This window comes from Cebus imitator, unplaced genomic scaffold (assembly GCF_001604975.1).
Source record: "Cebus imitator isolate Cc_AM_T3 unplaced genomic scaffold, Cebus_imitator-1.0 Scaffold262, whole genome shotgun sequence".
NCBI lineage: Eukaryota > Metazoa > Chordata > Mammalia > Primates > Cebidae > Cebus > Cebus imitator.
Genome location: NW_016107577.1, coordinates 1,027,085 through 1,041,736, shown reverse-complemented (window position 1 = coordinate 1,041,736; position 14,652 = coordinate 1,027,085). Strand labels below are relative to the sequence as shown.

Here is a 14,652-nt window from a genome sequence, read left to right as displayed (position 1 = left end):
GGCTGTTTGCAGGATACAGTTGCCCAAATGACTTTGAACAAATGTCTCCTGAAGAACAGAATCCTAAATATGGTCCAGCTGCAAATGTGATCTCAGTGTCTGTCACTAGGTTTTAAAGAAAAACCACTACAATAATTAAAAAAAATTTCAGATCAGCAACACCTTTGGTTAGCATGTACTATAGGAATTGCAGAGATTTAAACATCTCTCTCGAATTTGGGATGTGGATTTTTTTAAGTGACAGCTACATAGTCTGTAGAGATACTCCTGAACTCTGGAGGATTGATGTCCCCATCTGAATTGTCTACTTCCTTTACTCCTTCTCTCCTCTGTTTCTTTGTCTCTCTCTCTCTCACTCTCTCTCTCTCTCTCTCTGTGTGTATATATGTATACATATATATAAAATAATTTGCTGCATAATGACATTTTGGTCAATGATGGACCACATTATATGACAGTGGTCCCATAAGATTATAAAACTGTATTTTTACTGTACCTTTTCTATGTTTAGACACAAAAATACCACTGTCACAGTTGCCTACAGTGTTCAGTACAGTCACATGCTGTACCGGTTTGCAGCCTAGAAGCCCAGGGGCAGTAGGCCACATCAATATATCCTAGGTATGTAGTAGGCTATACCATTTAGGTTTCGGTAAGTACACTCTATTATGTTCGCACAATGATGAAATTGCTTAATGACACATTTCTCAGAATATATCCCCATTGTTAAGGAATGCCTGACTGTATACACACATGCATGTGTTTGTGTGTTTTAATGTATGTATATATATATGTGTGTGTATGTATAAAATTAATAACAGAGACTCAAGAGGTTGCCTGGAGTTGTTCCTTTCTTCAAGGGTCTAGCAATATATCTGATACCATCCCAAGAGGATCAAGAACTTATAAGATAACCTTTCCAGGCTATTTTTGACTACTTCCTAAATTCCAAAAAGGAAGAGAAAGGAAAGTAAAAAAGGAAAGCAAAGGAGATGGACTAAACTTTCTTCCCTTATTTTCATTGCAGCTGTTCACTTTATGGAGCATTCTAGTCCTTTGATATGCTTGTTTTTCTCTTGCTCTGCAAGTCCCCTTTGGGCTCACTTTGTTTTCTTTGAATTAAGCCTAGACTTTTTTTCTTCAACTCTCTCTTCTTCTTCTTCTTCTTCTTTTTTTTGTGAGTCAGAGTCTCATTTTGTCGCCCAGGCTGGAGTGCAGTGGTGCAATCTTGGCTCACTGCAACCTCCGCCTACCTGATTCTAGTGATTCCTCTGCCTCAGCCTCCCAAGTAGCTGAGACTACAGGCGCACACCACCATGCCCAGCTAATTTTTGTATTTTTAGTAGAGACAGAGTTTCACCATGTTGACCAGGCTGGCATCTAACTCCTGACCTCAAATGATCTGCCTGCCTGGGCTTCCCAAAGTGCTGGGATTACAGGTGTGAGCCACCATGCCCGGCCTCTCTTCAACTCTTCATTTGCCAAATTTCTCAATTCCCTTCACTCCTTTGAAATGCTGTGCCTATCCTGCAACCCTAGCCCCTAAATCAGAGCAGCCCTCTGCCTTCATCCTTCCCTTCCCAGACGGCTGAGCACTGTGAAGGAAAAACATCACCAAGCTGCAGATGTATGCCACTACATATTGATGCCTCACAGCCTCCACCCGCCTCTCTGCTCAGCAACTCATTTACTTGGCTCTGGACACTCCTAAATAGCATTCATTCCTGCATCCATTTACAGTCATTCCTCAGTATCCATGGAAAATTGGTGGCAAGACCCCCTGCAAAATACTAAGATCTGCAGATGCTCAAGTCTCTGATATAAAAATGGCTTACTATTTGCATGTAACCTAAACACATCCTCCCTTATACTTTAAATCATCTCTAGGTTTCTCATAATAGCTGATACAATGTAGCTGCTATGTAAATAGTTGTTATACTCTGTTTAGGGAATAATGAGAGAGAAAAAGTCTGTACATGTTCAATAGAGATGCAACCATCCACTTTTTTCTTGAGTATTTTTAATCTGCAGTTAGCTGAATCTGTGGCTATGGAACTCACAGGGAGAAATGACTGTACAGTGTGGTTGAGTGATAAACAGAATACCATCAGAAAGAAATAGGTTTGAATCAAATATCTGCCTCCTATAGACCTTGTGACTTTTGACAAGTCACATAAGCTCTGAACCTTAACTTTGTTAAATGTAAAATAGGTTTGTTTGTTTGTTTGTTTTTTGAGACGGAGTTTCACTCGTTACCCAGGCTGGAGTGCAATGGCGCGATCTCGGCTCACCGCAACCTCCGCCTCCTGGGTTCAGGCAATTCTCCTGCCTCAGCCTCCTGAGTAGCTGGGATTACAGGCACGCACCACCATGCCCAGCTAATTTTTTGTATTTTTAGTAGAGACAGGGTTTCACCATGTTGACCAGGATGGTCTCGATGTCTTGACCTCGTGATCCACCCGCCTCGGCCTCCCAAAGTGCTGGGATTACAGGCTTGAGCCACCGCGCCCGGCGTAAAATAGGTTTAAAAGTAGTATAATAAGAATGTCCACCTCACAGTGGTGTTGACAGGATCAGTGAGAGAATATGCTGGCTATCTCTCTTTCTCCCTACTTCTTTCATGTTGGCCCTACTTTCTTCCTTTTTAATTTTCTCAGTTCTCTTTAGCTCTTTAATAACTTTTGTGTAGCTCTTTTCCTTCCTTAATCACATTTACATAATGAAATGACTATTGTCACAATCAGGAATGACCTAAAGAATAATTTTGAGTTTATGTATTTACTGGCTTCTCTAAATCATTTCTAATTATTGATCTCTCCCTTTTTAGGAAACTATTTTTATAATAATCACTCCATTCTGGTTCACCTCTTGGCTCTAACTCCTATTGTCCATCCAGCACTTGAATTGATTAACTCCTCTTCCTCTCCCTGGCCCTTAGATGTCCAGGGTTCACCCAGGCTCCAGCCTCAGCTTTTTCCCTTTTCACTTCATATATACTTGTCAGGGCTGGGACAAGAGTGAACTAAACAAGGCATCTAGGGCACAATATTTAAGAGGTCCTCACTTCTCAGCATGTACAAGTATATTTATGCCCTACAGGCCTTGCTTACCACACTCTAGTCCAGCTCTGACCCTGTCAGCAAATTTACTGAGCATATAACCACTACTGCCTAGCACCGTACTAGGCATCCCGATATCTGTGCTCACTCTCTAGATGCCCACACACATGGCTGTAACTACTGTTTACAGAGCACTGAGTTCCAAATACTCATCTATAGTTAGGTATGTCTCCTGAATTTCAGATCGTTTTTCCAACTCCCTAACTGTATATCATAATGTGGCCAGCAATAGCTGATGTATATGTAATGCTTCTGCTGTGTTGGACACTGTGGTCAGTAACTTTGCATCCATTATCTCACCTTATCCTCACAAAAGTCCCATGAGATAGGCACTGTCATCTTATTTTTTAAATGAGGAAAACTGAGCTTCATAGAGACTAAGTGCTTTGGCCAAGGTAACATACTAAAACGTCAGACCCATGATTCAGACTCTGGCAGTCAGACTGAACAGCCAGTTATCTAGACATTATGCTGTGGCCCGTAATCATGTCAAATACAAAATGCCTGAGACTCTAAGCCGCTTCCCCTTCCATACCCAGATGGATAAGTCATACCACTTCTACTTCTTTAATATCATTTGAACTCTCTTTTTGTACAGCCACTGTTCAGGTTCCAGCCTTTATGTCTCCCCTAGATAATTGCAATAGTCTCAAGACTGCTCTCTCCTCATCTTGGTATGGCCTCCCTCCCCAACTATCATATCATTAGAGTGTTGCCAGACTGGGCATCCTAAATCAGCCATCAGTGTTACTCCTTATTTTCATACTTTGGATACCTCCATATTGCATTTTATTTCCCAATCTCCTTAGGTTAACGCCTTTATTTTATTTTATTTATTATTATTAATTTTTTTTGCACACGTGGCAGTGTGTTTTGCTGCCTTCCTCCCCATCACCTACATCTGGTTAACGCCTTTATTATCTGATGACGAGCTCTGCCTAGTTTACCTGCTTCACTTGTCGTAGTCTATGTGGAACCAAACAAAACTCCTGAAATACCTCATATTCTTGCGAATCTGAATCTTTGCACATGAGTAATCCTCTCTGAATAAAATGCCCTTATATCAGACATTTAAAGAGAGATAACTCCTACTCATCTTTTAAGACCAGATGAAAATATTGTCTCTCTTGTCGTGTTTCCCCATTTAATGCGTTCCTTTCTCCATGATCCCTTAGCACCTGGTACACATTTTATCACATTATATTGGAATCTCTCACCGGGCCTTATGGTGCTTTACATCAAAGAGGGGGCCTAGTTTATCCCCATACCGCTAGTACCCTGCCACAGTACCTGGCATTGTACTAGCAACTCAGTAATGTCTGAATGAATGAAGGAAATCTTTGATGCACACGCTTTATAAAACTAAACTGGTTTTACAAAACAGATTTAATTTCAAAATTCTAAATTGTTGCAATAACACTTAAATGCAGCAGCCATGAAAATGCAACATCTCAGCAAATCATTCACAGAAACTTCTTTTAGAAGCCAGTGAGAGTTTAATAGCAGAAGAGAGTGCTGCATTAATATTGTTTATTCTTAAAAAAAAATTTCCCTGGCCCCCTCCTCAAGAGCTTATTATCTCTAGCTACAATGGCTGTAGAATCACATTGCCTTTCTCCTTAGTCTTGTCTGGGGGTCATATATTTAACTTCCCTTCAGGCTTAAAAAAGCCTGGTTCTTCTTTATTCGAATCTATCCTTTCCCTAGCATCTGAAGTCTTTAAGCAGCCCTCTCACAACCTTCATCATTTCACCACTTATATTGAAAAAGGGTTTGGATTCTTTGTCCTCCCAGATGTCACACTAATGAGATATGTCTAATGACCTTGTTTTATGTCCTGCTTTGTGTGTTTTCCAACAAATTTTCTTTATCCCTTGACTTTACTCACTTTGCTAGCTTAACCTCTGTATTTTTGCATCATTATTTCAGCATTTCAGTCTGATTTCATAGCTGACATCATGTCTGGAGTGGGAACCACAGGGCCAGTCAGCTTTCTGGGGGTGCTTAGGGTTGACACCCCTGATCCTGGTACTGTCAGCTACTAGATTTGATTCTAGAAGGTTGACAAGTAAGTGTGATAAATGCTTCCTGTGAGAACATGCTGTTTGTCCAAATGGGATAATTTCTTCCCTGTATGCCTTCCTCTGGGGAATATATAAAGTTGCTGTAGTTCTGAAAAAACAAAGTGATATATGTTGCATTAGCTAACTCCTACTCTTTATGTCAATTCTTAGACTTGCTTATCTCCCCTAGGGAACTCAAGTGTTTCACCAAATATCAACTCAAAAATGTTCGAAATAGAGAAAAAATGATTTTTTTCCTAACCTATGAAAAACTTTCATGATAAATAACAGCTTACCAATGAAAGATTAATCTTTATATTTTAACTAATACTTTAAATTGAGGGTATATAATTTTAAAAATCAGAGCCATACCTCATTACATACTTCTAAAATCTTGAAATGTCATGTATCTTAAAATCAGACTTTTTGTGTAAATAAGACTGTTTGTGATTTTAATGTTTCCCATTTTGATTTCAAGGTGGTGAGTCCAAAAAGTAATGTAATTATTTTTTTCACTGTATTCTGCTATTTCTTTGTTTTCCCACTTTTAATTTTTTTAATTAAAAAGATAAGTGTTTTCTAAGAGGAGTTACATGGCCAAGTCATAAACTGAACTGTGTTTATTAAATATAAATGCATCATAAGCATTGCCAATCTATTTAGTTTTAAAAACAAAGAAGAAGAAAACCTAGCTAACAAAGAACCAGTACTTACCAACCTGCATGCTGGCTGCTAGACTCTTCAATATTGCTGTCAAATCATGTAATCAAAATTTAGTGAAGACGGCAGCACCAGATATTTCTGTATCTAAAAGACAAGCATACTCAATATATTTTAAAAAAGGAAACAAACCTGTACATTCAGCACTGAGTAGATATCCTAAAAGGCAGATGGTGATGAGGCCTGGTGATTCTGCCATGATCATCTTCAGGCGCTGCATAACCTTTGCTAGCAGATTGTGCAAGTGGTAAGGTCGATCAGTTGTACCAAAGTACAAGCTGAGCTGTATTTACTTCTGGGAAACAATGTCCATCTCCCTCAATGGGTCTTTGAACTATTTCCAGTGTCCTCTCGGGACAAGTGAAGAGAATGGGCAGTGGTCATCATTAGATTTCACCTCTGATTTCGTGGGCTTGTGCCATTGTGGCTGATTTGAAGCTGAAACAGGAAGTGACACATCTTCAGAATGGGGATAGGCACAGTGGCTACATTTACTGTAGCAGTACAGTTCATCAGTGGGACCCATCTTATCTTTGTTAGAGAACATTGATGTTTGCCAAAATGGTTGTGCCACTTTACATTTCCATCAGCAATGTATGAGTGATCCAGTTAGTTTATTTGATTTTTTTCACTGTTAGATTTTTAAGGTTGTTTATATATTCTAGATATGAGTCCCTTCGTAGATATGTGGATTACACATATTGTCACAGGGCGGAATTTTTTAGTTTTGATGTAGTCCAGTTTATCTTTTTTTATTTTATGAATCACATTTAGAATTCTAACACTAGATCCTGATGATTTTTTCCTATGTTTTTTTTTCTAAATGTTTAGCATTTTGAAGTAGATTTATGTCTATGCTCCATTTTGAGTTAATTTTTGTGTAAAGTATGAGGTTTAGCTCAAACTTCCTTCCCTTCCCTTCTCTTCCCTTTCCTTCCCTTTCCTTTCCCTTTTCCCCTTTCCCCATTTCCCTTTCCCCTTTCCCCCTTTCCCCCTTTCCTTGCATAGGGATGTCTAATTTCTCAAGCACAATTTGTTAAAAAAAAAAAAAAATTAAAAAACCCACCCTCTTCTCCTTCGATTGAATGGCTTCTGAAATTTTTTCATAAACCAGCTAACCATATTGTTTTGGGTCTACTTCCAGTTTTTCTATCTATTCTTTGTACCATTGATGTATTTATCCCTCTGCCAATACCACACAGTCATAATTACTGTAGCTATGTAGTAAGACTTTATGTAAGGTAGAGTGATTCCCCCAATTTTATTCTTCTTTTGGTAAGATGGTTTTAACTATTCTAAGGGCTTGTAACTTTCCATATACATTTTAGGATGATCTTATGTGTATCTAAAAAAAAAAAAAACACTGTGATTTTGATAGGAATTATGTAAAACCTATATGTCACTTTGGGAAAATTGATACCTTCAACGTGTTGGGTTTTTCAATCCAGGAACATAATACATATATCTCTTCATTTACTTAGGTCTTCTATTTCTTTCATCAGTTTTTTGTAATTTTTAGCATATACACACTATACGTGTTTTGGTAAGTGTATACATAAGGATTTAATTTTCTCTGGAGTAATTATGAATACTATTGTGTTTCTTTGTAAGGCTTAATTTTTCTAGAGTGATTTTAGATTCACAGCAAAATTGGGTGGAAGGTACGGAGATCTCCCATATACTCTCTGTCCCCACACATGCACAGACTCGTTCATTATCAGCATGTCCCACCAGAGTGGTACATTTATCACAATTGATGTACCTGCATTGACACATCATAATCACCCAAAGTAAATTGTTTGCTTTAGAGTTCATTCTTGGTGTTGTCCATTCTAAAGGTTTGGACAGATGTATAATGACAGGTATCCACCATTATACTATTATACAGCATAGTTTCACTGCCCTAAAAATCCTCTGTTCTCTATCTTGTCTCCCCACAACCCCTGGCAACCACTAATCATTTTTACTGTCTCCACAGTTTTGCCTATTTCAGAAAGTCATGTACAGTTTGATGAGGATACATTCAGAGCAATGTGTCATTAGGCAATTTCATCATTATATGAACATCATAGAGTGCACTTACACAAACCTAGATGGCATAGCAGACTACACTACTAAGCTATATGATATAGCCTATTGCTTTTAGGCTGTGAATCTGTACAGCATATTACCAGACTGAATACTGTAGGCAATTATGATAATATCTATGTACATAAACATAAAAAAGTACAGCAGAAATAAAAGAGAAAAATAGCACACCTATATAGAGCACTTATTAAGAATGGAGCTTGTAGGACTGGAAGTTGCTCTGGGTGAGTCAGTGAGTGAGTGATCACTGAATGTGAAGGCCTAGGACATTACAGTACACTACTGTAGATTTTATAAACACTGTACACTGAAGCTACACCAAATTTATAAAAAATGTTTAACCTTAGTTTACAGCAATGTGTTTATTTTATAAACTTTTAAAATTTTAAACTTTTTGACACTTTCATCATAATACTTAGCTTAAAACATAAACACATTATACAGCTCAACAAAAATATTTTCTTTCTTATTCTATAAGCTTTTTCTATTTTTATTAACTAAAACCTTTTGTTAAAAACTAAGACACAAAAAAGCATATTGGCATAGGCCTTCACAGTGTCACAATCATTAATACCACTGTCTTCTAGCTCCACACGTGGAAGGTCTTCAGGAGTAATAACACATGAAGCTGTCATCTCCTGTGATAACAATTCCTTCTTCTGCAATACCTCCTGAAGGACCTGCCTGAGGCTGTTTTACAATTAATGTTTTTTAATATATAAGTAGAAGTATACCATAAAATAAGAATAAAATATAGTATAGTAAATACAGAAACCATTAACATAGTTTTTAGTTATCAAGTATTATGTAGTGTACATAATTGAGCTATATTTTTATACAGTTGACAGTGCAGTGGGTTTCTTTACACCAGCAATACCACTAACACCTGAGTGATGTGTGGTGCTACAATGTTACAACAGGTATGGTGTTAGTATGCAAAAGGAATATTTCAACTCCATTATAATCTTATGGGACCACTGTCGTATACACATTCTGTCAGAGGACAAAATGTTGTTATGTGGTACATAACTTTAGTTGAAATCATATGCTATGTAACCTTTCCAGATTGGCTTCCTTCACTTAGTAATATGCTTTTAAATTTTCCCCATGTCTTTTCATGATTTATTAGCTCATTTCTTTTTAATCCTGAATAATATTCCATTGTCTGAATGTACCACAGCTTATCCATTCACCTACTGAAGGACATCTTGGTGGTTTTCAAGTTTTGGCAATTATAAGTAAAGTTCTTATAAACATCTGTGTTCATATTTTTGCGTAGATGTATGTTTTTAACTCTTTTGAGTAAATAATGAGGATTGAGATTGATGGATTGTACGTTAAGAGTGTGTTTAGTTTGTGAGAAACTGCAAAACTGTCTTCTAAAGTGCCTGTTCCACTCTGCATTCCCGCCAATAAGTGAATAAAAGCTCCTGTTTTTCCACATCTTCATTAGCATTGTGTTGTCAGGGTTCTGGATTTTGGCCATTCTAATAGATGTATAATGGTATCTCATTGTTGTTTCAATTTGCAATTCCCTGATAACATATGATGTAGAGCATCTTTTCATATACTTCTTTGCCATCTGTGTATCTTCTTTGGTGAGTTGTCTGTTAAGTTCTTTGGCCCATGTTAAATGAAAATAACAAAATAACTCATGCTATTTCCTTATTGTTGACTTTTAAGAGTTCTTTATGTTTTTGATAACATTCCTTAATCAAATATATTTTGTGAAAATGTTTTCTTCCAGTCTGTGTCTTATATTTTCATTCTCTTGACAGTATGTTTCACAGAGCAATTTTAATGGGCTCTGATGTATCATTTTTTTCTTTCATATATCTTGCCTATAGTGTTGTATCTAAAATGTTATTACCAAATACAAGGTAACCTAGATTTTTTCATATGTTATTTTCTAGGAGTTTTATGATTGTACACTTTACATTTAGGGCTGTGATCCACTCTGCATTAATTTTTGTGAAGTGTGTAAGGTTTGCGTCTAGATTTATTTTTTTCATGTCCAGTTCCATGCCATTTGGTGAAAAGACTATCTTTTCTCCATTTTATTGCCTTTGCTTCTTTGTCAAAGATCAGTTGAGTATATTATGAGGGTCTGCTTCTGGGCTCTCTATTTTATTGAGCTATTATATTTGTATATATTTTTTTGCCAATACCATACTGTCTTAATTACTGTAGCTTTCTAGTAAGTCTGGAGCTCTGGTAGTATCAGTCCTCCAACTTTGTTTTCTCATTCAATATTTTATTGGCTATTCTGGGACTTTTTCCTCTCCATATAAACTTTATTATCATATTGTCAATATCTGATATATTTTGGCTCTGTGTCCCCACTCACATCTTATCTTGAATTGTAATCCTCATGTGTGGAGGGAGGAGGTGATTGGATCGTGGGGGTGGTTTCCCCCATGCTGTTTTTGTTATAGTGGGTGAGTTCTCATGAAATTTGATGGTTTTATGAGCATCTGGTATTTTCCCTGCTTGCCCTTCCTTCTCCTGCTGCTATGTGAAGAAGGTCTTTGCTTCCCCTTCTCCTACTGTCATGATTATAAGTTTCCTGAGGTGTCCACAGCCATGCAGAACTGTGAGTCAAAACTTTTTCCTGTATAAATTACCCAGTCTCAGGCATTTTTTAATAGCAGTGTGAGAATGGACTAATACAGTAAATTTGTACCAGAAGTGGGGTACTACTATAGAGATACTTGACAACGTGGAAGTGACTTTGGAACTGGGTAATAGGCAGAGGTTGGAATAGTTTGGAGGGCTCAGAGACAGGAAAATATGGAATTGTTTGCTGCCTCCTAGAGATTTGTTGAATGGTTCTGCCCAAAATGCTGATAGTGATGTGGACAATGAAGTCCAGGCTGAGGTGGTCTCAGATGGAGATAAACTTATGGGAACTAAAGTAAAGATTACTCTTGCTATATTTTAGCAAAAAAACTGGTGGCATTTTGCCCCTTCCATAGAGATCTGTGAAACGTCAAACCCGAGAGAGATAATTTATGGTATCTGGTGGAAGAAATTTCCAAGCAGCAAACTGTTCAAGAGGTAACAGAGTGAAAGTTTGGAAAATTTGCAGCCTGACCATGTGATAGAAAAGAAAAACCCATTTTCTGGGGAAAAATTTAAGCCAACTGCATAAATTTGCATAATTAATGATGAGCTAAATGTTAATCACCAAGACAATGGGAAAATATCTCCAGGGCACGTCAGAGATCTCCATGGCAGCCCCTCCCATCACAGGCCTTGAGGATTAGAAAGGAAAAATGGTTTCCTGCGCTTGGCCCAGGGCCCTGCTACTGCTCTGTTCAGCCTTAGGACTTAACGCCCTGTGTCCCAGCCATGGATAAAAGGGACCAATGTACAGCTCAGGCCATTGCTTCAGAGGGTGCAAATCCCAACCTTTAGCAGCTTCCACATGGTGTTGGGCCTGCAGGTGCACAGAAGTCAAGAATTGAGGTTTGGTAACCCCTGCCTAGACTTCAGAGGATGTATGGAAATGCCTAGATATGCAGGCAGAAGTTTGCTGCAGGGGTGGAGACCTCATGGAGAGCCTCTGCTAGGGCAGTGAAGAAGGGAAATGTGGGGTTGGAGCCCCCCACATAGAGTCTCCACTGGTGCACTGCCTAGTGGACCTGTGAGAAGAAGACCACTATCCTTCAGACCACATAATGGTAGATTCACAAACAGCTTGCACCATGCACCTGGGAAAGTCACAGTCACTCAACACCAGCTGTGAAAGCAGCCAGAGTGGGGGACTGCACCCTGCAAAGCCACAGGGGTGGAGTTGCCCAAGGCCATAAGTGCCCACCCTTTGCATCAGTGTGCCCTGGATATGAGACATGGAGTCAAAGGAGATTATTTTGGAGCTTTAAGATTTAATGACTGCTCTTCTGGATTTTGGACTTGCATGGGGCCTGTAGCCCCTTTGTTTGAGCCAATTTCTCCCATTTGGAATGACACATTTACCCCCATTATATCTTGGAAGGAACTTACTTGCTTTTGATTTTACAGGCTCATAGGCAGAAGGGACTTGCCATGTCTCAGATGAGACTTTGGACTTAGATTTTTGAGTTAATGTTGGAATGCGTTAAGACTTTGGGAGACTGTTGGGAAGGCATGATTGGTTTTGAAATGTACAAAGGACATGAACTTTTGGAGGAGTCAGGGGTGGAATGATGTGGTTTGACCCTGTTTTTCTCCCCAAATCTCATCTCAAATTGTAATCCTCACATGTTGAGGGAAGAACCTGTAATCCCCACGTGTGAAGGGAGGGAGGTAATTGGATCAGGAGAGCAGTTTCCCCTATGCTTTTCTCATAAAAGACAGTGAGTTCTCACAATAGCTGATGGTTTTATGTGTCTGGAATTTCCCTTACTTGCCCTTATGTCTCCTGCCACCATGTGAAGAAGGTCTTGCTTCCCCTTCCACCATGGTTTTAAGTTTCCTGAGGCCTCTCCAGCCTTCCAGAACTGTCAGTCAATTAAACCTCTTTCCTTTATAGACTATCCAGTCTTGGTTATTTTTTTTTATAGCTGTGTGAAAACTAATTAATATGTATGTAAAAAAAACTTCTTGGGATTTTGATCAGGATTGCATCTAATCTATAAATGACATTGGAAAGAACTGACATTTTGACGATATTGGGTTGTCTATTAACATGGAATATTTCTCTATTTCATTCTACTTTCATTTCTTTCATCAGAGTTTTTGACTTTCTCATATAAACCTTGTACATATTTTGTTATATTTATATGCACAAATTTTATTTTTGTGGGTGCTAATGGTAAATGCCATTGTGTTTCTAATTTCAAATTCCACTTGTTCATTGCTTGCATATAGGAAGGTGATTGACTTTTGCATATTAACCTTGTATCCTGCAACCTTACTACCAATCACTTACTAGTTACAGGAGTTTTGCTGTTGTCTTTTAAATTTCTGTTTTGGCATATTCATTTTTATGAAATAAGAATGCACTTGATTTTTGTACATTGATTTTGCATCTGCTGACTTTGCAGAAATCATTTTGTAGTTCTAGGAGATTTTTTTTTCATTTTTTTGTAAATTGTTTGGTGTTTTTCACATATATAATCATGTTATTTGTAATTAATATAGTTTTATTTCTTCATTTTCAATTTGTATACCTTTATGTATATTTTTCCCTAGTGCAGTTGCTAGAACTTCCATTGTCATTTGTTTCAAGAAACTTCAATTTTTAAATTTCTTCATTGACCCACTGGTCATTCAGGAGCATATTGTTTAATTTCCATGTATTTGTATAATTTCCAAACATCCTCTTATTAATTTCTAATTTTGTTCCATCACGATCAGAGAAGTTGCTTGATATTATTCCAATTTTTTCAATGTTTTAAGACTTTTGTTGTGATTTAATATATGGTTTATTCTGAGAATAATCTATACTGAGGAGAAGAATGTGTATTCTGTAGCTGTTGAATGAAATGTTTTGTAAATATCTGTTAGGTCCATTTGTTCTAAAGTACAGATTAAATCCAATGTTTCCTTGTTGAGTTTGTCTGGGAGATCAGTTTAATGCTGAAAGTATGGTATTGAAATCTCCAGCTATTATTGTATAGAGGTCTATCTCTCTCTTTAGCTCTAATGTTTGCTTTATGTATGTGGGTGCTTTTGTGTTGGGTGAATATATGTTTACAGTTGTTATATTATCTTGCTCAGTTGACCCTTTTATCATTAAATAATGACATTTGTTATCTCTTCTTACAGTTTATGTCTTAAAACCCATTTTGTCTGACATGAGTATAGCTTCTCCTGTTCTTTCCTGGTTCTCTTGGCATGAAATATCTTTTTCCATTCCTTTATGCACTGTTTATGTATAGGTGAAGTATGTTTTTCTGTAAGCAACAGAACATTCAGTCTTGCTTTTTTATCTATTAAGCCAGTCTATGTGTTTTGATTGGAGAGTTTAGTCCATTTACTGTCAAAGTCATTATAGATAAGTAAGGACTTACTATTATCATTTTATTGTTTGTTTTCTGGTTGTTTTGTGGTTTGTGTTTCATTTTTCCTTCCTTACTTTCTTCCTTTTAGCAAAGATGGTTTCTCTGGTGATATGATTTAATTTCTTGCTGTTTTTGTTTATCCATGGTGGTTTTTGATTTGAAGTTACCCTAAGGCTTGCAAGTACGACCTTATAACCATTGTTTTAAACTAATGACAACTTAATACTGGTTGCATAAACAAACATGTAAAAAGAAAAGTAAAAGCTCTACGCTTTAACTTTATCCTCTGCTTTTTAAAAAATTATTTAAGTTCTGGGGTACATGTGCAGATCTTGCAGGATCTACACATAGGTATACACATGCCATGATGGTTTACTGCCTCCATCCCCCAATCACCTACATTAGATATTTCTCTTAATGTTATCCCTCCCCAACCTCCCCAGCTCCTGCTATTGCTCCCCTAGCCTCCCACCCCCCAACAGACCCTAGTGTGTGATGTTTCCCTTCCTGTGCCCATGTGTTCTCATTGTTCAACACCCACATATGAGTGAGAACATGCAGTGTTTGGTTTTCTGTTCTTGTGTCAGTTTGCTGAGAATGTTGGTTTACAGATTCATCCATGTCCCTACAAAGGGCATGAGCTCATCCTTTTTTATGGCTGCATAGTATTCCACG

The 14,652-nt window shown here is 37.7% G+C and overlaps 1 protein-coding gene across 1 annotated transcript in view; it reads right to left on the bottom strand.

The window, feature by feature from the left end:
- F9 (coagulation factor IX) overlaps positions 1 to 6,142 on the bottom strand; it is a 30,993-nt gene extending 24,851 nt beyond the window's left edge. The window contains exon 1 of the mRNA XM_017499913.2: positions 6,035 to 6,142. Within this exon, the coding sequence (XP_017355402.1) occupies positions 6,035 to 6,122 (88 nt within the window). The 5' untranslated portion in view covers positions 6,123 to 6,142. The remainder of the gene's footprint in view (positions 1 to 6,034) is intronic.
- Between the last annotated feature and the right edge of the window lie 8,510 nt (positions 6,143 to 14,652).